General features: G+C 44.2%; 1 protein-coding gene across 1 annotated transcript in view; it reads left to right on the forward strand.

Moving 5' to 3' along the window:
* Window positions 1-1,494: 1,494 nt before the first annotated feature.
* cntn3b (contactin 3b) overlaps window positions 1,495-25,355 on the forward strand; it is a 41,468-nt gene continuing 17,607 nt past the window's right edge. Inside the window, exons 1-10 of the mRNA XM_037490174.2 lie at window positions 1,495-1,586; window positions 1,738-1,941; window positions 6,352-6,461; window positions 8,470-8,605; window positions 16,475-16,650; window positions 19,627-19,725; window positions 22,098-22,301; window positions 24,135-24,237; window positions 24,574-24,758; window positions 25,127-25,263. Of these exons, the coding sequence (XP_037346071.2) occupies window positions 6,407-6,461; window positions 8,470-8,605; window positions 16,475-16,650; window positions 19,627-19,725; window positions 22,098-22,301; window positions 24,135-24,237; window positions 24,574-24,758; window positions 25,127-25,263 (1,095 nt within the window). The 5' untranslated portion in view covers window positions 1,495-1,586; window positions 1,738-1,941; window positions 6,352-6,406. The remainder of the gene's footprint in view (window positions 1,587-1,737; window positions 1,942-6,351; window positions 6,462-8,469; window positions 8,606-16,474; window positions 16,651-19,626; window positions 19,726-22,097; window positions 22,302-24,134; window positions 24,238-24,573; window positions 24,759-25,126; window positions 25,264-25,355) is intronic.

The following is a 25,355-nucleotide window of genomic DNA, read 5'->3' on the forward strand; positions in this document are numbered from 1 at the left end:
GAAATGGTCTCGATCGGTGGCTTGAAAGACGAGTCGTCAATAAGTCAGCCGAGGGCTCTGTTTGTTTTGATAGTTTTTTAGTTGTTTTTCTGTGTCTTCCTCCCTGCTTCCAGGACACTTCTTGCATTTTCCAGATTTTTGCCCTGCTGCTAGTTATTGTAGGACGTGAGAGGCCTCTTTGTAGTGTGTGAGATGACACCGTGCCGCTTCATTGATGATCAGCCTCACATGTTTGATTCCATCATTGTTTTGGGCTTCTCGGGTACAGGCTGCAATGCAGTATATCAGTCTAAAGGAAAAGGCTGTGATGTTTCAGTCCTCCTCAATCTCACCACACGTCGTAAATCAAAGGCAGGCTTCTCAATCGGGTTTGCTTCTCCTCCTGTGAGGGAGGTGTACAATACCTTCGTGGGTACGCAATCTTGGTCAATTTTGTCCATTGACCCCTGAAACAAAGGGGCTCAATAAATTATTCAGTGGAATGATGAATGATATTGGTTTTTGGTATCAGATGTTTTTCAACATGTGTTTCTGGTCTGATTATGTTGAGTTGTGAACCAGACCGGTAATCAGGTCCTCGTACATACACATTTAAATTGTACATATGCAGGCTCAGTGGGACTCACGCCTGTACAAATAACTCAACGTCTCATTGTAGTTAATATAATGAAAACAATTAAAATCTTTTTTTGGGAGGGGGCTAAAGGTGGGGCCACGCCCCATTGCCCAGGCGCCACTGGTTGGATTTATTGTTATGTATATACATTATATTCAGCCAAACAATGTATTCAGCCAGTGGATGTCTCATAATGCTTTTAACAGATGGACCAACCATTGCAGATAAAAACAAACATTTAACCGGAATAAACTAGAAAGGTGATAGTTCAACAAGCATATTCCGTCACATTACTTTGATTTGATATTGATATATGAAGAGCATTTAGAATTTCACAAGCATGTGGCCGCATGCCTCTCAGAGCAAAGAAGAAATCACTTTGTTTAGGTAGTGGCGTGATTAAATCCATTTAGCTTTTTAGTACAGCACTTCACAACAAAGCCCTTCTCACACCATGTAAAGGCTCAGGCTGCAGAATAGGGCACAATATGTTGTTATATTTCCCTATATTCAATGCATACAATGAGCTTTTGTATGGAAGTGTTCAACCTTTCCTCTACTTGCCCTTCATTGGCAGCAGAACCCCTGCATCAGTGAACGACCCAAACACGGTAAGACGTTGAGATTAAATACTGGACGGTTTGCTTTTTCATGTCCTCCTCTCTCTTTTTATACCTTACCATAAAATCGCAACTCGATCCAGGCTCTTTCTACCGACACGATATCCCCGAGACCAGCAGCGGAATGGCAGGTGCCCACAGCCTGGTGGCGCATTACAGTGTTGCGATGGGTGTTTCTTTCTTTCTTTCTTTCTTTCTTTTTTTTGTTGCCACGCGTCACCAGTGGGCGCTTCTTTCCTGCGTACAAGAGCGCGCAGCCCGGGGATGCGCACAACGTGAAGTCCCACTCGGCTCAGAGGCTGTCCTCTCTGCTCTTCTGCAGCACGAGGACCATCGGGGAGCATCCCTCGGTACGGAGCAGCGCAGCGCGGGTCCTCCCCTGCTCGTAACCCCCCACCCCCCCCACCCCCCTTCTACCCCCCAAAAAGAACACTCCCCAGTTGTGGGATTTAAAGCTGCCGAGCTTCGTTGTTAGTTGTCCAATCCTCTTTTTTTTTGTAGGACGGAGAGCACTTGGAGGGAGAAGCGCAAAGTGCAGCGCGCAAATCGCCAGCGGAGCGCAGAGCGCCCTTCTTCTTCGGGCTTGTGGAGAGAACAAGAGTCCAGACAGTGAGAAATGCCATCCGCTCACTTGTCTACACGGAACCTGGGATTACAATCTATGCAGTTTAACAAAGGGGAAAAGAGAATCTAAATCTAAAACAAGTAAGTGTCCAGCCGAGAAATCCTCACTTCACGTTGTGTGTGTCTCCTCTTTTATTGTGCAAACGGCGTGGCTGGATTTCTATTTATTTTAACACAGAAGTTATTTTGAATCAGAATGAAAATGAATAACCCAGAAAAGGCCACGTCTCTGAGGCGAGATGGAGTGTAGAAAAGAGGGTCACCGCGTGCTGAGCGCGTGGATGCTGATGATTGCGTTTTCTAGTCGAGTCTCTAATGATTCAAATGGTCCTACTGGGATTTGTACCGCTGGGGCTGGTTTCCGGCATCCAGGACAAAGTCCATATGGTGCTGCTCTGAGAGACAGCATCAGGGCTGGGATAAAAAAAAAAAAAGAAGCTCTCCCTACAAGTTGAAAATGTGTCTCTGCAGAGGGAAGAAAGTGAGCGTTTTATTCTGCGATTTTATTTTTCATGAAATTGCATAATCTATTCTGCATTGAGGATTATGCTAGATGCAGCCAACAGGGGAGTGTTGCTGCAGGAATGAATGCCAAAGCTCTAAAGAAATGCCTCTGAAAAATCAAATATTTGGCCACCAGCAGTATGCACAAAAGCATCCTCTTTTCCTTTCTTCCCCCCCCTCCCCACCCCCAGACGGACACAACAGTGATGGGGAAATCGCTCAGCCTGCTCCATCTTCAAAGTGTTTTGTTTACTATTAATATTCATCAGCACGGATTCTAATTGTTCTCCCCTCTGTGCATGCGAGAGGTGAAACATCTCTTCCTTAATTCACGCAGAATTCTTGGCGACGTTCGATTGTTCAACCACAGTTGTTTTACAGAAAGCCCCCCCCCCCCCCGCCAAAAAAAAAAAAAATCTGTGAAATGGATTCAGTTGCAACAAATCTAATTAATAAATAATAGAATGTAAAGAGCCTGTCTGAGTGTCTCTTGCTCTTCATCCTTGGACCCCCCCTCCCCCATCTGAGTGTTTGTGGCTGGATCTGGGATGAGGATCTTTAGATGATCCGGCTGGCTGGTGATGGGGTTGAGAAATGGACCGTCGCTCCCCTCTCTCATAAGTGCACTTCTTCTCCTGCCCCCGTGTTAGGCATCAGCTGAGGGATGCTGCCTGGGGGGGGGGAGTCACTGGGGGCATCCTGCATTCTGTTTTCTGCATGAACCTCCACAGGTCTGCAGAGCCTGCTGCCCAGATGTTGCCCTTCCACTGTGGCAGGCTGGATATTTTGCGTGAGAGGCTACATTGTGGAAGTGGAAGTTGAAGATACTTTGTATCTCCGCCGCTTCGTGTTGGACTGACATTCCACAAGTACTCACACATGTTGAGGTGGGACCGCGTTTGTTTTTTTTTTCCAGCGTGCAGCCTTGGAATGAAAGGAGAGAAACATCCAAGGAGAGAATATGCATTCACCCGAATTCCCACATTACTGCCAATTGTAACAGCTGTCGAGGCGGCGCCGTTTTCTTTTATTCGCAACCACAAAAAGTTGAAACAGGAAGAAAGTCCCTCCACTGAGAGGTGGCAGTGTTGTGACGCAATCAGTGTCAAACGATTAACACATCGGGTTGTGTGTGTTCTTACTTCACAAGCAGAGATTTTTGCTCTCGATAAGAGGCTTCTGCCTTTAATTGTGAATTGTTACGCGTCTTCTTTTCTGCTCGTGCGAACGTGGACTGGTGCCAGGCCCCTTGAAGTAAATTAGGAGGCATCAGTGGACGGTTTATAGTGAATTCTTCATTCATTGAAGCACAGAGCAGCTGTGTATTCAGACCGAGCCCCCCCCTCTACTGGGTTCTCTACTCCAAGGATCTCCTGCAGAGTGATTTGATGGAGACAGTGATGAAGAGGATACAATGTTCTGGGGTGAATACATATATCCTTTGTGCCACTGGTGCTCTATTTTGAGAGTGAGTTTCCCTTTTTTTGTCTCCTTGATCTTAGAAATTTTGATCTCGCAGCTCTGTGCACAACTTGTGAGGTGAATACAGACCTTTAGCGTGATGGAGAAACTCCTATCCCCTCCCTCCCTTTATCGGATTCTTTTGCAATTATGCTGCCCTCAAGGGTGGGGGGGGGGGATGCATGCCTACATCCACCTTTCCTATCAATTATGTACCAAAACACTAACCAAGAAGGCATCTCAGTTACTCTGGAATGCATTTAGTCCAATGACTTCCATTAGGTTTATCTTCTGCAGAGGTGAAAGCGTGATGCCTCATTACATTTGGCAGAGCAATCTTTTGCTCATCATTTTCAGCTGAAAGAAAAACGCCCGCCTCCCCTTCAACGTTTCAGCGACCCAGAGAGGAGTTTTTTTCTCTTCAGTTTTGCGAGCATCAAGAGTTCTCTCTTTTTAATCCTTTTTCTTTTGGTTCATTAAAGCGTTTCACTTATGTGCAGCTCAAGGCTTGACACTGGTGCAGTTTTTTGAAGGTCAAAAGTGATAAAAAAAAATGCTTTTTGCAGCTCGGAAATGGCTTTTGCAGCGGCACGAGACACTTAAGCTCTCCTCAGAGAGCCAGCGCAGAGCTGCCGTGGGTGACACACCCTTGTTACACAACGCTTGGACAAACTGGCACATATGTTGCTTTTAATCAACGGTTAATTCAGTCAATTCTTTCTCAAAAATGAAAATGTCACCGTGGGCTTTAGAAATGAAGCCGTGCTCTGGGCCAAACATCCATCATGTCAGCGCAGACGCTGCGCTATGAGCTGAGCAACAGCCAACCTCTACCAAAATCTTTTCTTTTTTGAGGACATTTTCTTCTCGGGGATCTCGAGGCTTTTTGGACTGATGGGTTATGGCGACGAGCTAGACGAGTTGGTGCTGCACTCAAACCGAAAACTGCAGCAGTTTTTCTCTTTTTCTCTCCTTAAACCCAACTATTCAAGTTGCAAACCCCAATTTTTTAAAAGACACCAGTGAATCCGCTCTGGAACTCGCTGTGCCTACAATTACACCAGATGCGGAATAATTACTGGCATCAGGAGAATGGAGTTAAGCCAACACTGGGCATTAAAATGTGATCAGGCAAATGGTATGAATCCCTCCCCCTCGATGAGATTATGTCGCCATGCTTTCCATGTTGAAGCCCTGCCACAATCCTGCAGTTTCAAGTTGGTCTGAACCAACTCAGTAGTTAGTATGTTTGGAGAATTAATCCCCATAACAGGGTTGAGTTGTGACGGCTGGCTTGAATTCTTAATCCTGGGAGTGTAAGTTTCCACTTAGTGTGATCGAGGCTAAAGCAAAGTCTCAGGGCTCATGAGAAGGTCACTGATCGAGGGACACATGGGGATCTGATACAGGTGAGCGTAATGGTGATGGGGGCGGGAGATTGACCTGTTAGAACACAAACCTCCATCACAATATATTTTATGCAGTTACTCTATATTTCTCTGTGGCAACAAATCATAGAAGTCAAATACTACTAATAGGAATCATGCTGCCACACAGGGATCTCTGGGTCAACCTTTTACGTAGTACAATGGAATGAAAAGCAACTATAACAGCAATAGTAGTAAAAAGGAGAGAATGAAAAAAATAGATCAATTAAATAAAATCAGAAAATAATAACATACAACCTTAAAACATTAATTGTTTTATTAATGAAATTGACTGGCCTTTACCTACCACTTTCTTTCTTCTGTCCAGCTAAATTTATAACGCAAGATTAGCCACTGCAATATGACTATTGAATTCCAAAATGTATCCACTTGCTCTATCTGTGTTATTCGCAAACGCGTTACAGCCCAAACATGTTATTCCCCTGATGACATTAATGCTAACGGCAGACTGAGGATCACAGACACACAACACGCAACCTCCCAGCCTGCTTTACGTCTTTAATGATCTGCCCCTTTAAATTGCGTGGTAGAAAACCACTAGAAGTACTAATTGTATTGGTTTAGTCTGTAGCCCTTTTCTGAAGAAATGATCCATTTACACATCAATAAAAGGACTTTGCATGTTTTGAGGATTGCTGGTACACAGTCAGCTCCTGTTAAAAGTCAAATGGGAAGAGAGAACTGGATCTTTTCACGTCATCATTTCCTTCCTCATTCCTCTCCAAAATTGCATCGTTGAGCTTGTTAGGCGGGATGACAACATTTAGCAGCTGTTTCTTCTTCTGTGCCACCGAAAAAATCACAGTGCCGGATTTCAACCCTCAAGCTTTCAGTCTGCAGGCTTCTCCCCCCCCCCCCTACCTCCTCCCATAACTCCTCCCCTCCTCAAGTTTAACGTTCTCTCCACTTACAGCATCTCCCGGATAAAATGAACCAATTATGTAACTTAGCAGTGCCATAATCATCATTTTGTCTGTGTTTTTTTGCTGATGAATGCTTGTCGTATCTGACTCAAAATGTCATGTTTTAATCACATGTATAATTACTTTTCCTTAAGATTAAAATTCTTGTATTCAAGGGAGAGCATTCACAAGCAATTGGATGAGAGTCTTATTCGCCCTCGCCAACTAAAGATGACGTTACCATGGAGACAAATTGTTCTGCTATCAATCACTGGATGCCTTGCAGGTAAGATGTTTTTACACATATTATACTTGAGACTGCAGTTTATGTCAAAGTAACATCTCGTCTATAATTATATAGTACATTATATATTCATTTTGTTTTTTTCCAAAGCACATGGATTATGATGATTTTCCCATTGTGCTTTTTCAGTTGGGTTAAAGGCTATCAACACGGTTTCATTCTTAGGTAGCAGTGTTTATATGGAGCGGGGAGTCTCATCCATCAGTGAGCAAGAGATCTTCTCAACCAAAATACCGATTAGGCTGCAGTCATTACGTGCACGGTGTACCCAGCAGGATGTCCTTCTGTCAGGCACAGAGTCCGACCCCCATCCCCGCTCATGGCCCGTTCAGATCATTATTGGGACCCACACAATGACCCCCCCCCCCCCCCTATTTGCTACTATCTTGCCACTACGTCTCATTCTGCCCTTGTGCGGCCACCCGGGATTTGAGAAGCACAGACACTCCACCAGAATGTCAACCCTTGTTGGAATGACATTGTAAATCCCAATGAATGGTATTCAAATTGGCTCATGGGTAATTCACGCCCCAGTGCTCAAGGGAGCCAGATGCCAGCCGTCTCACCTTCCTCACGGACAAGTGTTTTTTAACACAGGCTTGTTATACGTGCTGGTTCGTGTTCAATGTTGTGATGGAAAGCCCTTAACTAAATCACTGCAATCATTGTGACATCTGAAGTGACACGCTGTCTGGGTGTGTATGCTGACATGACACTCTGACACCTCCGATGTTAGCTCGCGTGGCATTTTACCCAAAGTCACATTAGGAAGAGCTCGTTCAACCAAGCTGTGAGGGGAACAAATTCGATGTGACGCTATAGTTGTTAAATCCTTTGTTGGTTGTTGCGCTACCTTTTTAGAATTGATACAGTTTCATTTTCACCCCGGTGACTCGTTGTCACCCTTTCGACCCCTCCGTCTTCCGCACAGGGAAATGTGTGGGTAATATTACTGGTTAAAATCATGTGTAGAGTAGCTGCCCACATGCTGCAATCTGTGAGCAGTAGGATATTAATTGTGCCTTCTCCAGCCGTCTGTTGGCTCTGCTTCCATTTAGCAGCAGACTGTGTTCCACGTCCTTTCCTTCTAAGCGGCTGGCAGATGAGTTATTCCTCGTGGCCTCATTTAACCGCTGCATGCAGAGTATACATAGATGTTCTGAAAATATCAAAACTGTCACTTGTCCGGGAAACGTTAATTACAGTGGAAATATGTAAAATAGCTGGACGATTGCCTCAACCTAAGTCCTCAGCTACTATTATTATGGAGTAATTGAGTTCAGTTAAAGGACTCACAGTTGTCTTTGTGAGTTCTGTGTAGCTGTATTTAACTGGCCCAAACCCCCTAGCCAGCTAAATATTTACAAAGTAATCATTGCATTATATGAAACCATTGTAGTAATTTTATTTACTTGCATTTTTTACAAGGGTGTTGTGAGGCAGGGATATTAATTATACTGGACAACAGCAACAATGTGATGATTTAGCGTGATAACCTAGTGGCACAGTGAGGCCCCTTCCCATGGGAAAAAAAAAGGCCGAGCATGCAGAACGGAAGTGAATACACATAAGCCATGGTCAGTGCTTTTGTCACCATTCCAAGTGTCAAATACAAAATGTGTCAGCAATAGCAGTTAATGCCTAACAAGGGTAAGTGGGATTTGCTCTTCTTATCGCAGAGGGCTCACACAACACTTCTCAGGGATTGTCCTAATGCATTTTGTTCCTTTTTCTTGGAAAACTGTTCATATTTATATATATATATATATATATATATATATATATATATATATATATATATATATATATATATATATATATATTGAAAAACTCATACACAGTGTGTGTGTCAGAACACTGCTGTATTTCAGCAAGATGAACTGTTTGTCCTCACGGGGTCTGTATTTTCCCAGTATTTTCTCCTAAGGTCAAAGAGACACTTTCTCTGGCTTGTACTGCGATAGACTTTCTCCCCTTTCCCCTTCCCCAGCCTGTACAGACGATGTCATATTTCAAGGGCCAAGATGGAGGACCGAGCCAAGCGACCTCATTTTACCGATCAACACCCCGGACCAGCGGGCCACCGTCACGTGCGAGGCAGAAGGGAGCCCTCCCCCGCAGTACAGGTAAATTACCACATCAAACATTCATTTCCTCACAAGCCCCCCCCCCCCCGGGCTCAGCTGTGCAGGCGCGTCGTCTTCTCATCGCCGGCTTCTCATCGCCGGCTTCAAACTCATTGCTGCTTAATTGCTTGTGAATCTCCATTTGCTCGCTTCCGCGGGAAATCAAAGAGGGCAGCGATAGCGTTGATTGCTATTGATTCGTCAAAGAACAACGTTTTCTGGACATAAACGCTCAAGAGAGATTACGCACCATCTGACAAAAAGAGCCTCGGCTTAATTGAGCATCCGTTTCTAATTGAAAAAAAGCTTATCTAAGTCAGCCGGGGCTGTGATGGAGAGTCAGAGTCGGGGCCTCTGTAGTTGATGAATATGCCGACACCTCAGATACGAGGGAGGTTGACTTTACTAATGATAAGGTTTAAGCCACAGCCCAACTGAAGCGGCTGATTTATGCCGCACGGCTAAAGAAATAATTAAGAGAGAAAAGGAGATTCCAGCGACTCCTTTTTACCTTGAATCCTTTGATATCTCCCCGGCTGTTCCCTAACGTGGAGCCTGCCCTGAAAAGAAAGCAGCTGCCGGTGTTTTCTTTTGGAGGTGGATTGTGTTTCGGAGCTTGGTCAGCACCATGTAGATGCTCAGCAAGCAGGGAAGAGAGGCAGTGACCTTGTGAGTGACATTCTGTTAAATGCTTACATTTGGCTCAAAACATGGTCAAGGCCAGACCATCAGTTGCCTTTTTTCGTTCTTGTGGTGTGCAAGATGTTCTGTTTTCATCCAAAAATGAGTGAATGAGGGTTAACATTTTGTTCCCTTTTCTCATTTATGTTCATAATAAGTCAAATCAAGGCTTTAAGGATATAGTCTGTTGTATCCAGTGCAGATTGTGCAGAAATAAAATATTCATTACTTGAATAAAGTTGTGGAATGTTTAGCAACTAAATGGCAAATCTGATACTTTGGTAGCAAATCAATTCCAATATTTTGAAAGCGTAGCGCTACTAGTTTCTCTAGCGTATCATTAGCAGGACTCGATGCTGACAGACGGAAAATGATGAGTGATTGATGCACAAACAACATCCATGTTGAAATCAGGAAGAGGAGATGGAGTCAACGCAGCAGCAACTAGTCAGGCTACAGGAACAAATGAAGGCCTCCGTCCACAAGCAATGGTTTGGTGAAACCCCGTCTCAAGATCTGTGATTTTAAACTTCCAATAATGTAAAGCAGTGCATGCCATTTATTATAACCTCTACATTTGTATTTAATTGAGTACACCATTACCCTCATTACTCTGAATTCATGTAAAGCTTTTGTTTTTGTTCATTTTTATTGTACCGTAGCTTGAGTTCATTAACTATCCAGTATTTGGCAACACAAAGCTTCTGGCTGGAGTGCTTTTTCATGCAGGTCAGTAGGTCCACTGTTTGGAGGCACTGCCCTCAGTGGTGAATATAAAACTAGTATCTGAAACCAGGTTGTAAAGGAAGGCTTGAGGTTTCAATGAGCCAAGTCACGACTGTGGATTGACAGCTCTGGTAATGCTTTTAAAGACACAAGATTTCTACCCTTAATCTTACTTTGAGGAGGGAGGGAGGGAGTTTTTAGTGGCTTTATTTGGGTTGCATCATTTCTTCTGATACTGATCGTCCTTGGCTGCTTTACCTCCAGGCTAAAAGCCGACTTGCTTTTGTCCCCATGATAAAATTGAAAGTGTAACTTTGTGTCAATTTATTTCCCAAACACTGAAATTAGAACCACAAGATGTCCTGTGCAGACTGAAAAAAAAGACTGAAATCGTCACTCTGACTGTAACCAGAGACTATTGGCCTAAACCCTGCAAATGAAGAGGATGTAAATTAGATATGCCATGCAAGCCATGGTATTACATTCGGAGCTGCAGACTTAATTTCTTCAGTTACTGCAGCTATTAAGAAAATTCATCCATTTTGGTTTAATAGCCATTAAAAAAAGGAGGTCACCCAATATTTGATTAGTTGGAGAAGATGATGTCAACACGGTGGCATTGACAGTATCAGTTCTCCCACAATAGGGTGTTTCAGCCTCCCTGCATATCCCACAGTGGTGAAATATAGAATGAACAGTCAAATACTATTTCAATCCAGAGGAGCAGTGGACAGATCCAGGACAATGAGACATTAAATGTGTTATTCATGTGGATCACCACACATCAAGAGGCTGTATTTTTATACCATGTGAAAAAAGCGAAACGTTTTAATTTTAACTTAAAAAAATAGGGACGGACTGACAACATTCTATTGAAAGATCTTTATACTAATAAAGTACACATAATAGTGCATCTTTTTAGCTGTATATTGTTTGCGTTGTTAGAATATATAGAGATATTGTGATTTCCCTTAGCTGTGTGTCTCTGGCCTCCAAGCCTTGGTTCCACACATTTGTTAAGAAAAGAAAAGACACATTAGTTTCCCCAAAACATCTCAGCATTCCACAAATTAGTGTAAATGCATTTGTGAAGTGGCGGATGAACACAGATTGGATGTTCCAGCCAGCAGGACTAAATAAATAAATAAATCATGTTCAACCTAATGGAGGAACATGTGACACGGAGTGACTCACCAATGCAGCTGGAGCTCTTTGTTAGCAGGACTAACTTACTGTTGAGACTGATCAACAGTAAAAAATAAGACATTTAAATCATCCACAATGACAGTGTTGGGAATCAGGAATCAGGAAACGTTTATTGCCATAATATGTGAGACATAAATGGAAATTGTCTTGGCGGTTGGTGCATGACAGAAGACAGTACAATAATGACAACATAGTGCAGCAATAAGATAAAAATAAAATAAAAGTATAATACAATATATGCTATGGGTTAGTACGCTAAAGCTAAAGCTATGGGTTAGTAAGTAAGAGGAGATAAGATCAAATTACAATTAAAGTGCACCAGCTAAACAAAGTGACAAGTGAAAGTGACAAAGTGTGTGTACATGTAGAGAGCGAGAGTCAGTCAGGGGGGGCCCCGGCTCTGTTGATGAGGCCGACTGCCGAAGGAAAGAAACTGTTTCGTGTGGCGGGAGGTCTTAGTCCTGATGGACCTCAGCCTCCTGCTGGATGGGAGGGGCACAAACAGTTCATGTCCAGGGTGGGAGGGGTCGGCTACAATCTTTCAGGCCCGCTTCAGAGCCCTGGAAGCGAACAAGTCCTGGACAGACGGCACATTGCAGCCAATCACCGTCTCTGCAGAGCGGTTGACACGCTGCAAACTGCCCTTGTCCTTGGCTGTGGCTGCAGCGTACCACACGGTGATGGAGGAGCAGAGGATGGACTCGGTGATGGTCATGTAGAAGTGCACCATCATCGTCTGTGGCAGGTTGAGTTTCTTCAGCTGCCTCAGGAAGAACATCCTCTGCTGAGCCTTAAGGGGGACAAACTAAAACCCAACTGCTCTACTGAAATTCAGTGGACCAGTCGTTGTTGACATGCTGCCTGACAGGTTTGAGGTCCCGTCTAGTCGGCGTGCACACTGGCGTAGAAAGAGCGCCTACCACAGAATGGAGAATACCTGCGTGTCGTTTGTGTTTAAGCTCAGAGCTTCGTATGGTGGGATTTTCTTCTCATCACATCGCCCCTCTCATCCGACTCGCCCCACTCGCCAACGCCATGAATATAGGAACGCGGAGCCCTGACAGCTCTCCAGTTGACGAATAGTCCAGTGTAGCGCCAGAGCACACTCCAGGGCTGCGAGCGGTGCTTTATGAATACACCTGTCACTGTGTTTACTATGAATCTGCTGTAACACAGGATCAAGGGCACAGCAGTGATTGGAAAGGGGGAATAAAAAAGTGCTGTGGCTGGTGTCTGCCATCATGTAATGTGACTTCGGGCAGATGTATGACTCTGCCTTTGTTTACGGGTCTGTTCAGGGGAACAGGAACATAAATAGAACTGGGAGGGTGATTAGAAGACGTTTTTTTCTGGTTTATTTATTTAGTTGCAGCATCGACTCAGATAACGGGGCTGAATCCAGAAATTGCTTCGGATCGTATAGGTTTTTTTTATCTTACGGAGGGTGATTTTTCCTTTTGTATAGATAGTTATATAAAGACAAATTGAATTTTAGTTATTTCTTATTTCACCTTTAAAATAATAAAAGCAGCATACATCCAAGCTGTTAATTGTGATTGTACTTGGTATTTTATGTGCTCGTAAGGGTTTGTGAATGTTTGCTTACATGTGTGTTCATGTACTATATTATTGTTAATTCTTTTCTAAGCTGGCACACATCAAAACATTCACCTTGATACAGGGGGTTCATTATGAAATTGTATTGTGTAACATTTCACTTTAAAGCCAAATGAACACCAATTTCTTTTCAAAAGCAGCAGCGATGATCTACTAAACCCAATTGTACGAGTACCCTGGTCAGCAGTTAAATTTCCATTATCAGCTCCAAGCTCTGCTCAGGAGCATGCGTGTGCGTAGCTGTGTGCGTGCGTGTGTGTGTATCTGTGTGCGTGTGCACACAGACTGCGGTGTGTGTGTGTGGTCACTGCTGTCTGTGTGGGTGTCTGGCCTGAAGCAAATGGCAGGTGAGCCGGTGCTGCAGCGCGATCCCCAGTCTATCTGATGAGTAGACCTCGTGCAAAATTAATGTGAACCTCAAGGTCACGGGGAGTTCATTGGGAGCATGCTCAGCTCAGCCAGCGCCCTGCAGCACGTCCTCCCTGTAGGAGCTGCTCTGCACCGAGCGGGGGGTTGGACACTCGACTGTTAGACATGCATCGTTTACCCGGGAGAAGAGCATCTAAGAGGGGATTGTAAATGGAGGATACAGAAGACAAATGTCACCACGTAAAATGTATTCGTCAGTCTCTGATCATCACAATGATCAATGGCGTACTCCTGAGACAGTTTGTTCACTTCAAATCGCTTTTTCAGACCTGAAGAGGTATTTCAGAAGAAAATGTCATTAATAAAAAATACATACAGCTGTTGGTCGTTAAAAATGAAAAAGAATAACCACATATAAAGCATCTCCATAATCACCCAGCTTTCATTCCTTTTTGTGGTGTGGGTGTCTAATTATAATAGCACTTTGATGGACTCAAAGAATCCGGAATACCAATCCCCAAATTATTTTGGTCAAAGGCTCTTAAATAAACCGTCAGGTGCCTCAGCCAGATGCAGCTGATGGCTGCACGCGCGGCGATGCTCATCCTCCTACCAGACCTGCCGCAGCACGACCAACAAAGGGATGCCTCTTAATTCATGACAACTACTTTGTATTGACAACTTAAAATCCTCTTATTACGGCAAACTGTTGTAGAAAGCCTTGCCTTGTTTATATCCACAGCGAGGGGACTGGATGTTTTGTTCTTCTCCATTAATGACTTCATGAATAAAAAATGACTCACCAACTTTTGCTGTTGGCTTATTACCAAGGTAGCAACCAAAGTAGTAGAAATCATAATGCTGTGTTTTGCAGCTGCAAACAGACAAATATGCACCAAATATAAACAGTCCACCAAACAGCGGTGAAAGAACACTCCATTAACAGCGGGTGGAGTTTGTCATTAGTGGGTTTTATCCGCCTGGTGTAAAGCAGCCCAGCGGGGTTTATGTACGCCGCGTTCTGCTCAGGTTTCTTCCCTTTTTCCTTCACTTGCATCTCAATGTCACCGTGACGGAAAAAAATATGCGACTTTTTTGTTCGCAACCTGCTGTTAATGACGAGGAGGGACGCAGTCAGAATCCTCCTTGAAATGGCCTAGTTACCCACAAGGCCGTCTGCTTTATCCCCCATTACTTCTGCTTGGCCTCCACCTTCAAATTTCAAATCGCGCCCACCGTATTACAAGAACAAAGTTCCCTGTGTCTTCAAATAGCAGAGCCTGTCTCTGGATGTTCTTTTTCTGCAGCAAGAGTGGGTAGGTGGCCCACTGATTGTGTGTGATACGCACCGACTAAACACCGTCACACCCCCCCAGCTGTCCGCTCCCGGTGGGTGGGTGTGTGATCTGTCCAGGCGGCCCACCTTCCTCCCCCATTAAGTTCAATCATGCTGGGTGGCTGCGAGTCTAACAAGCGCCCCTGTCCTTTTCCGTTTAACCTCCTCCCGCACACACAATAATCCTCCCTTTGGCACAAAGAGGGACGGGTAGAATTCACTAGAACTTCATCAGAAAATCCCTTAACTCGCAACGTCCACGTTGCATACCAGAGACTCGGTTTTCCTGTACAGCAACAAAAGCTTTTTGCATGATCAGTATTGTGCATGAGTAATATCAGTGTTGGAACAGTGACAAAATCAGTCAGATTAAGTGACTGGCACAGACTGTTAGATGAATAATGCAAACTACAAGATGAGAGACATCTTGGTCTTTTGTAATCTGTCAGGCGGGAGACTTGGGAGAGCCACGGCTGGCTTTCAGACGCTGTCTGACTGCCTGTTAGTTTGCCTCCGAGGGCAAAGGGAACCATATTGATTTGATTGTTTTCTCTTCATCATTTGAATTGTCATTTCACAGTCCTGTCTCATAGGTAGACACTTTAATGATTCCTTATTTTTCAAATTCTATAAGGCTTCGGGAAAAGTCATTTTTCCTCTGTGTTAATGGTTAAAATAAATTCCTGTTACCCTCTGTGCTCTTTTAGGTCTCACTTTGTTTGCGTCACTGTCATTCCCAGCAGACTGTATATTTCTGGTGAATGTATTCTGAGGCGTGGTCATTGTTCAGCAAGAACATTGTTTAGTGTTTTGTCTCCATTGCTCGCAGTGATTAATAGCTGCCACTTGCTTAACTGAGCTAGCGTGACAAAGTGTCTCGTGACCTTTCTTCGGAGGAAATGGTCTGCACACAATGCAATATAAAAGGTGTCAGAAAGCAATACGTCATGAGACCTCAAAGCGTAGACGTAAAAGTAATGAGACGACAATCAGAGAGCTGCACAGTCTTTAAGATTTCTAATTTCATTTGACAAAAAGGTTCAGGCACATCCAATCGAGATCAAAGAACGTATCTGAACGACATCATGCTCACAAATTGTGCAATATTTATTTTTTTAAATTAAGAGTGCTGTGATTAATGAATGAAAAGTCTATAGCTGATCTGGCGATCGAGCTAAATGCTAATGTCCAAATGAACAAAAGGAGCATTGTAGAATGGTGACGTTTTGATTAATTTGATAGATTAAATAGATAACTGTTGTTCCTCATAGTTAATTCATGTTATCTGAGATTAGCTTTAACGTCAACCCACCTAACAATACTCTAAACGGTTAGTAGTACTCTAATAACACCCTAGGCATTAGGACACATCCTCTGGGGAACATGAATATCATGTTTATCAATGCATCCTGTATTTCATGGCATACTTCACTCTACACCATCAACCTCCTGGTGGCGCTAAAAGTAAATTCACTAAAGGCATTAGGATATACTAGATCCCTGTTTCAGAGCATGTTATGTACATTTCAATCTTTGTGTTTCAAAAATAGCAACACTGCTCCCTCACTCTATGCTTTAATGCAGGATTTGGGGTTTTCATATGTGCAATTAAACAATAGATATGAAACAATTCCCACCTAACTATGCAATTGGGAGGATAGTCAATAGTCCCCTACGATGATGGATATTAGTAGAAAACTAAATTAATGGCATCCGTTGTTCGTCTTGAAATATAGGAATGTATTTTTTTCTTCCTGAATTGCCGTAAAGGATATTCACAGCATCCCGATTCCTCTGATAACGATACAGAATTCTACTCCAATTACTCAGCTTTTATCTCCCCAGAATGACCGATGCAATCGATCCCTGTGATCGACACTGTGAGCGAGCATCTCCAGAGGCCTCAGCCACTGATTGTGTTTGCGTTTTTCCAGATGGTCACTAAACGGAACGCTCATTGATCTGGGGAATGACTACCGGCGTCACATGTCTGGGGGCAGCTTGATCATTAGCGACCTGGACAAGGACCAAGACACCGGGGTGTACCAGTGCACGGCCTTCAACGCGTGGGGGTCCATCCTCGGCCGCAGAGCCAGCCTTCAATTTGCATGTAAGTGATCCCTCTATTGATGACTCTGAAAGCGTTATGACGTCCTGGCATGGCTTCGGATCTGCTGTTTATCAGTCAGACGTGTGTAATGTGTTTGTGGCTCAGGCCTCGTTGATCTCTTTTTAAATCACTATGCCAATTTCTCGTTTAGATTGCCTGTGAATGGATTTTTTTTTGTAAGGGAGATGGTAATCGAATGAAAAGTCAGATGCAACAAACACTCACGGTGGGTGAGGCAGCTTCTGACTTCTTCTGAACTCCATTGATTCTCATTAGCGGTTCCATCTCGTGACAGCATCTTTGCCCGGTCCAAAATTGGCTCATACTCTGCCAAGTGATGAACCAGCCCCTGTGATGCGGACTCAACACAAAGGAAACAAACGCAAATGAAGCCCTAAAAAGTGTTTGCGTCTCTGTAATCACATCTTCATGCATTATACATACAGCAGATCAATGGCAGGCTGCATGCCGCTCTGTCCGGACGCCGCGCTCACATACCAAAAGGCCTTGTTGGGAAGGTGATGCCGCGGCGCGTTGTGCGACAGTTCCTTCCAGACCCGGCACCGCTGAGGCTCCGCTCCCCTCCTGATCAAGCCGGTGACTATTGATCATGTCCCGAGGATAGAGAGCCTTTTGCTTCCTCTCAGGAGATGGACTGCCATTATCCCGTTAGCCAGCAATGAATCCTACTTGTGGGGATCGGGTGAAGAGCAGAGCTGCTTGACATTTATTGTCTTGCCTAATGCACAGCGAGGGAGGTCTGGGAGATCAGCATGGCTGATACTGGGCTTCTCCTTGTAATGAGGCCACTGCCCTGAGATAGACATGTCGGGCCTTCACACACCACACAAGACAAAACGGCTGCAATAATGCATAGAATGAATAACGTCATCAGCATTAGAAATGTATTTCTCATGGGTCCTTCTTTGCCTGAGTTGAACTCAATCTGGGTTTTATTTTTCATTGGTTGTTACATTCTACTAAACCTTTGCATTTGGTAAATGATGTGTCTCTGCCATTGATACCAATAACTATTTAAAAATGGATTACTGCCGGAGGTCCCAAGTCCCCAAAACTCTCCAATCAGAGGTCTGTATTCTTGGTAATTGCAAAATGTATTCTAATTTAACTATAACTATGGTTATTGAATTAATTGTTTTTTTTGTGTGTATTTGTAGTCCCCCCTCGGCTCTATTGAGCCCTTTAGCATCTCCATTCTCCCGTTTCAGCTTCGGTGCTCTGATCTCAACCCACAGCCAGCGTGTGATCAGCACCAAACACTTTCTCACTAGCTGGTGAACACGGTGGAGCACGCATCTCCTCCAGAGTTGGTTTAACAACAGAATGAACGTTGGACTTCAATTTCATCACCATAACACCATAATAAATGCGTTAACAAGGTGACAATGTGTCTGTGTTAAAAGCAGCGCATCCATGGCTGAACACACGGGTGGTGTTTTTACAACCTGTTATCATCCCACCGCTCCCTTCTGCTCTCATGATCTCCTGTTTCCATTCTCAAATAATTGCCTTTTGATTTTAACACAACAGATGAAGTTGGAGAAGGAAGCAGATTGTTGTGTTGAAAATAGAAAACGCACATTGAGGCTGCTGCATTGTGTGGCCTGTGCAGCAGGTAAAAGTTGCTTTGCTCATGAACACTGTCGGTCCCAACATATAACAAGGATACGGGCGGCGCCATCGCCCAGACTGATCTTCTCCGAGTAATGGCTGCTCTCTCTAATCTCCAGGCCAGCCATACACATTTTTTTATTTTATTCCTGCTTCCCAATGAATCCATGCAGCGACAGGGAGTTGGGCCTGTGGCTCTCAGAGTTACAGTGTGCGGTCAGTTCACTCCAGTGAAGCCCATTCTTCTTGTGCACAGTGGCGGGGGGGGAAAGACAGAGGTGAAACCCTTTCAGCAGCGAGCCCAGCTTCATCTCAGCTCCTCCTCCGTACCATTTTGCACAACCTCGGTGAAGTAGTCCTCCTACTACAAAACCGCGGCTGCTCTCGTTATCAACTGCTATTATGCCAGAGGTCTGTTTCAACCAACACAATATCGGGACTGTCATGCAGAAATGGAGTGTATTGCCTAAGGCCCCCTGATGGGAGCAGAGGACGTAGCCTCCTCCTGTGACCTCCTTGGTGTCCTGCCGTGACTTGGCTCTGTTTGATTCCACTGCGGTCATCTGAGAGCTGCTCATTAATCTCACCAACACTCTGTCCCACTTTTCTCCATAATCTTCCCTCCCCTAATTTCCCTTATCGGTCACACTGACTTTCCTTTGTTTGTGTTTGGATGGCTTCCTCCAGGCTGTTAGCCAGAGGGTGCAGACAAAGTGCGGAGGGGCTGCGGGCGGCTTACCTCCATCAGTCATGAAGCCAGGGGTGGTTTATCATCCCAGGTTTGGTTTTTTTCTGTCTGCCGGCGACTGCTCGTTCATTTGTGAAGGAGATAGATTGTGCTGAACGTGTTGATGGGGAAGCTAATGTTTTTAAGGGAAAGATTATACCACATTTAATAATGATGTTAGTTATTGCTGCTCGCACTGCAGACTGTCGTTGGCCCCCCCCCTTCTCATTTCATCCCATTCTCGCCTAATCTTCTGGTGTCGCAGGGTGAGCATCGGGAGGTCAGGCCCATCTATTTGATTGGCCCCACAGATGTCTTTGAAAGTGTCGGGGGCTGTCGGGTCCCTTGGCATCCGATGATGACTTATAAAGTCCCAGCGCTCAAAATGTAACATCAAAAACATGCCTCTAGAATCTCTGAAGCCACTTTTGGAAAAAAAGCTTAAGTCTTCTACTTTTAGAAGTCTGCTTTTCAAAGAGAGTTGAGGATGTGGCTTGACGTGACATAAAGAACACACTTTGTTTGTCTGATAAAAGGTTCAGTGCCGTGGATGAAATCTTTTATGGTGTGTTGCAGTCTAATTTGAGTTTGATTTCTTTTTTTTTTTTACTCATCAGATCTTGATAACTTCAAAACTCAATCGGCGAGGAGCGCTGTCAACGTCCGTGAGGGGCAGGGGGTGGTTCTGCTGTGTGGACCCCCTGCGCACTCTGGAGGTAAGCTTCCATCTAGGCATGCCGCTTTTGTGCTTCCTATATAAACGTGACTCATAAGAAGTTCTATAATTACAATAAAATAACCTCTGAACAATCGCTCCCTTTTATCCAAGCGGAATCTGTTTTTGCACCCATTCATGTGCACAGTACTTAATAATTACCCCGTGAAGTATTTCATGCACAAAATGTTAATGTTTCTTTTTTTACCCAGCAAGGTGTACAATGTCTAAGTCCATGGGGAGATCCTGGTTGTGTGTGTGTGTGTGTGTGTGTGTGTGTACGATCAGGGTAGCTGTCTTGCTAATTTCACATACTGCTAAATCTATCAGCCTTATATTGTGTGTGCAGACGTATGACTTGTTTGCTCAAAAGCCCTTTAATGGCTCCAGGGATTTACATTAAAAAAAAAGTATATATATATAATTTCATGCCTTTATTGACTGCTGAATCCTTAACTTATGGAACGAAAGTGATCAACAAATGAAGCATTTTCAATTGGCAACACTTAAAACAAGCCTCATTTAGTCAGTTGCAGGTCAAATTTGGGCATTTGCTGTCCACCATCTGTACATTAGTTGCATAGAAGAGATGATATGATCCATGGGAGCTAACAACAGAACAACATGAATAAATCAGCAACTTATTGAAATTCACCTCGTATTTGCTTGAGCAAAGAGAAGGGGACACATCGGACTGAGGGCTGCAATCTAATGAGTGTCCTCGACAAGCAGCAGCGGGTTTCCAAACATTTGTCTCAAAGGAAAAATTTGGGATTTTGGAAAATCAGCTTATTAGTTTTGTTGATGAGAATGAGATGATAAGGTTTGATGCCTCCATTTCTGTCCATTAAGTTACAGCAAGCAGCTGGCTAGCATAGCTTAGCATAAAGAATGTTTACGATGTGTATCTATTGTTAAAACTGTATATAATAATATTTGAACAATTTGAACTTATTTGACTTTATAAAATTTCCCATTTAAGCAAAATAGGTACAAAGTGGCAATTTTTGTACGGCTGGGGTTCTGTTTCCAGTCTGAAGCGAACGAGCTGCAGCTTCATAATAATTCACCATATCATCAAAACAAATGGGTTAATTGTTCAACCGTGAAGCAGAAAATGTCCTCCTTCAATAAGTAGGAGACGCAGAATGCTCAGCAGCGAGTCTGTGACCACGTGGACAAAGGCTGCTGCCTCGCTTGTCTCCCTCTTGATGAAGTAGCCTGCACATTGGAACAACCCATTTTCTTCATTGTCCAGCCGGTGTATGGGATGATAGGTCAGACTACTCTGTGTGAAATACAGTTTGACAGCTTTCCTCAGACCTGGGTTCATGCTGCTGTAACTGTGGGGCTATTGTGTGTTTTTTTTTTACATTTTTTAAAGTGAATGAAAGTAAAGCAGAGTCGACCTGCTGTCCCTTTCTTCCTTTCTCACCCTGCTGCTCCTTATCTTTCTCTCTCTCTAACACCTTTCTCTCCTCTCCACGCTCGTTTTCCTGTTTTTTTTCCCTCCGGAATTTCGAAAGCATCAATTTACTTCATGACCTTGAACACCATTCAACTTTGGTTTTGTCAACTTTGAATTCTGCAAAAGGCTTTTACAATCTCAACAACCAGATATGATTAATCAAATTCTAAATTGTCAAATGGAAGAGTAATTGTGCTCCACTGTGTTTACTCAATGCACCTTATGTCGTATTCCCAGTGTCCACCTGACTGCCAATCAGAAGCAGCGTTGTGTCCGCATCGCTGCTCACAGCTTCGGACGCTTGATTCCGCCCAAAGACGCCAGGCCCGCTCCCCTGGTGCAGCGAGGCGGGGCATCGGATGTGATTGACAGTCCTCACACATTCCTTTTGACTCTGAGCCCCTCAACTCCAAAGTGGTAGATTACGGCGAGCATTTCCTTCGCTCTTGCTCATCTGTGCGGCGCGCACTTCTGCAGAGGACACAGTGATTCCCCGCGGCAGGCTCCTCTTTTTGTGCGGTAGACCTGCCGCTTCTGAAGAGGGCGTTGGTCCCTACTTCCTAACGTCAATCCATGCCTCCCTCCGTTTGTCCGTGTCCCCCAGGAAGCTCCCAAGGAATGGAGGCCGTGTGTCAGGGGAGGGCCACTGACGCGCTGTAATCTACTTTGTTTCGCTCCCTTTCCCCGAGTCTCCCATTGCTTCTGCACTGATAGCCGTTACATTGGCCATGCCTTGGTGTATCTTCACGGGGGAAGTTAGATAAGGGAAGGAAAATGAGGTTATATGCTAGTATTTTTAGGCATCTTCTTCTGGTTCAGCCGTCCCGGCCGTAGAGGTCACTGTTAGCAGGTCGGCCATCGATTGCCGCGCTTTAATTGTGTTGAAATTGTTTTCTCCATTCCAGAGCTGACATTTGCGTGGATCTTCAATGAGTACCCACACTTTGTCCAACAAGACAGTCGGCGGTTCATCTCTCAGGAGACCGGGAGTCTCTACATTGCAAAAGTGGAGCGCTCCGATGTCGGCAACTACACCTGTGTGGTTAACAACTCTGTGACGAGGGAGAAGGTGCTCAGCTCCCCCACGCCTCTGGTCCTTCGAAGTGACGGTAAATCCTTTTAACCATGCTCAACTACCCGGACTGAGAGTGGAAGTAATCCCTGGTTGTAGACTTTAATATACTACACTATAAGAACTCCCATCTGATAGTTTGACGTTGGACTGTTAACATCTAATGATACTGTCGAAAGCTCGGTTAAGTTGCCTGAGCTCTTAATACATGGACATCTTGATGTGAGCTGCAGCATTTTATATCATCTCATACAAGACCTACTTTACATTTAGACATTCATGTGAAAGGTTTTTATTCTACCTGACGTCCTTCATAAAAGGTTTTTCTACTCGTCTCATAAGGCTTTATACATGTTATTAACTAATTCCACAAATCATATATATACCATTCTGAAAAAAAGCTTTTGGGTCACCAGGTTGGTTGGTCGTCATCCTCGTCCAGCAAGACAGTTCCAGGACCACAATCGGTTTATTAATGATCAACGTAACTGCCTGTTTGATGGCTTATTGGAGAAAAAGAAGCCCATACGACTTTCATGCATCAACACACTTGTGATAATTATAACTGGATTTATATTCAAAGCCCCTGAATCCATTTCTTATGATCAATAAAGACTCAGTAGATCATTTGTTGATTGCTGATGAAGCCACTGGTTACAAGGTGGCTTATTTGAAATGCAGTACAGTGTTTTTCCTTCAGTCCTTTAGACATGAGCGTCTCTATTCAGCCATTATTCAGAATTATCACACCATTGATTTGTCTACAGGCTTTCATGAGCTGAGTTACGGTTTAAATTACGGTTGATATTTTCATACAGGAAAATGCTGCATGTCGTTAATAAATAATCATTTAGACCCAGTTGCATTGGGAATATTTGTAAACCTCGGGATCTTTTGAATGTAGGCGTTTCTGCGGAAACGATGTCGTCGTGTTGCAAAACGAGCACTTAAGTCTACTTGTGTTGGGTAGAAAAGTGATGACGGTTTGTGTGGAAATAACAATGTTACATTACAAGTGCAAAGTGCACGTTTGCTTTTAGTTTCACGCAAGACACAAACAAAGTCCAACATCCCCATCTGTCTCCTGCCCTCATTGGAATATTTAGTGGTTGGGAACACTTACTTTTGAATGTCTTCAGTGATCTTTAGTAGCTCTCAGTGCAGACGGGTTGCCTGCCTTTCAGGGTATGCGCTGGGGACAAGGGGGGGGGGGGGGGCGGCATTAAATGCGTGGCGCAATAGCTGAGGGAGTAGTGACGGGCAGGAAACAGGACATCCGGTTGAGGGGTGTGGTTTGCGGAGGTGTGGAGGTTCTGGTCATCATCCGGAGTCCCTCTGGGATTGGGCTGAACCACGTTGGGGCTCCACTCAATTGAATAATTGTGTTTTTGATTCACACTGTGACCGCACTGGGGGGGGGGGGGGGTTTCCAGGCTTTGTGGTAGAATAAACATTGAGTTGATTTTAATTGAACCATCTATTTGGATTTATTGTGACGACGGACCTCCAGAGAGGGGCCTGCCTCACAAGGACACAAATTGCTTACAGTAATCGTAAGGGGCATACTACTATAGCTGTGAAGATCCTCTGACTAGTTCCTGTGATGTGAATATAAATAAAGTCATTAATAAAGTTACATTGCCACAGGTGATGAATCTCTAAAAAGTCTTTACCCCGATGTCTTCTCTGAATCTTTTATGAGCTTCATCAAACCTTCAGTGGGCCCTTCTCCCCTACATGCATGCGTAGAGTCCTCTTTGTGTGAGCTCTGTCACTGCGTCTCTGCTCTCTATTTGATCCAACTTGTATAAAAGGTGAGCTGTTAATCGTTGATGTGAACACCTTGCCATCCGTTGTGTCCCTTTTGCAGGAGTAATGGGCGAATATGAACCCAAAATAGAAGTTCATTTCTCTGATTCAGTTCCAGCTGCGAAGGAATCGGTGGTGAAACTGGAATGCTTTGCTCTTGGAAAGTAAGTGTGTGTGTGTGTGTCTGCATGTGACATAACCTTTAGGCTCATTTGTGCATGAATCAGTGTTACTCAAGATGATTTAGGGATGCACAAGCGTAACCATAACCACTTTCAGATTCATCAATCCGTTAAAGAGCAAAGGCCACAACAGGACAAGACAACAGTCAAAAGTTCTTTTAAGAGCTTCTGAAACCAAGGCAATCACGGTTTGATTTGCGGGGAACAATAACTCACAAAGCATTAGCTTCAACTGCTTTTCTTCTGTGCTTAATCAAATTTGGATCACCGGGAGTGACAGTTGCCAACACGTGAACTCTCTCCTGTGTCTCTCTGCAGCCCCGTTCCAGAAATAAGCTGGAGGAGAACCAGCGGCATCCCTTTCCCCAGCAAAGTAAAAATGAAGAACTCAAACGCCGTCCTTGAAATCCCCAACTTCCAGCAGGAGGACGCGGGGACATACGAATGCATGGCGGAGAATCGGCGCGGCAAAAATGCGGCGCGAGGTCGCATTTCATTCCATGGTGAGTGAACGGCTTCAAACGAACTGGGAACGCAGGGAGACGAGCTGGGAGGGAATATCTGTTGTCTGCACAGGAAACATGTGACTCGCTGCTTGAATCTTGTTCTTTTGATTCGTCCACAACGTTTGGTGCACAATGTTAAATGAATGGATAGGCTTTGGATCTACCCTTAAAAAACAATTCCCGTCAATGTTAAAATCTGTGGACCAGTTTGCATTCTTCATTGTGCTGATAATCCATTTTAACCTTAGATGATTTAATGCAAGCCTGCTTTAACGGCCTCATGATTTCTGAAACCAGCCTTTGCTAATCCTCTGTCTCTGTGATTGAAACACATTTTGTAAGCTAATCCTCTCATTTATTCCAAGCTAAACCTCACTGGCTTCAGACAATGGCGGACACAACGCTGTCCATCCAGGAGAACCTGTTTTGGGAGTGCAAGGCCAACGGAAAGCCCAAACCGTCCTACAGCTGGCTAAAGAATGGGGAGCAAGTGTCGGCTGAGGTACGGAGAGAACAGCACAATAAATACGTGGGGCGCCACGAGAGAAGATGTTTCCATCGCGGTTGGTTATGCCGAATGAAAAAGTAACAGAA

The sequence above is a fragment of the Pungitius pungitius genome, chromosome 8, assembly GCF_949316345.1.
Source record: "Pungitius pungitius chromosome 8, fPunPun2.1, whole genome shotgun sequence".
Taxonomy (NCBI): domain Eukaryota; kingdom Metazoa; phylum Chordata; class Actinopteri; order Perciformes; family Gasterosteidae; genus Pungitius; species Pungitius pungitius.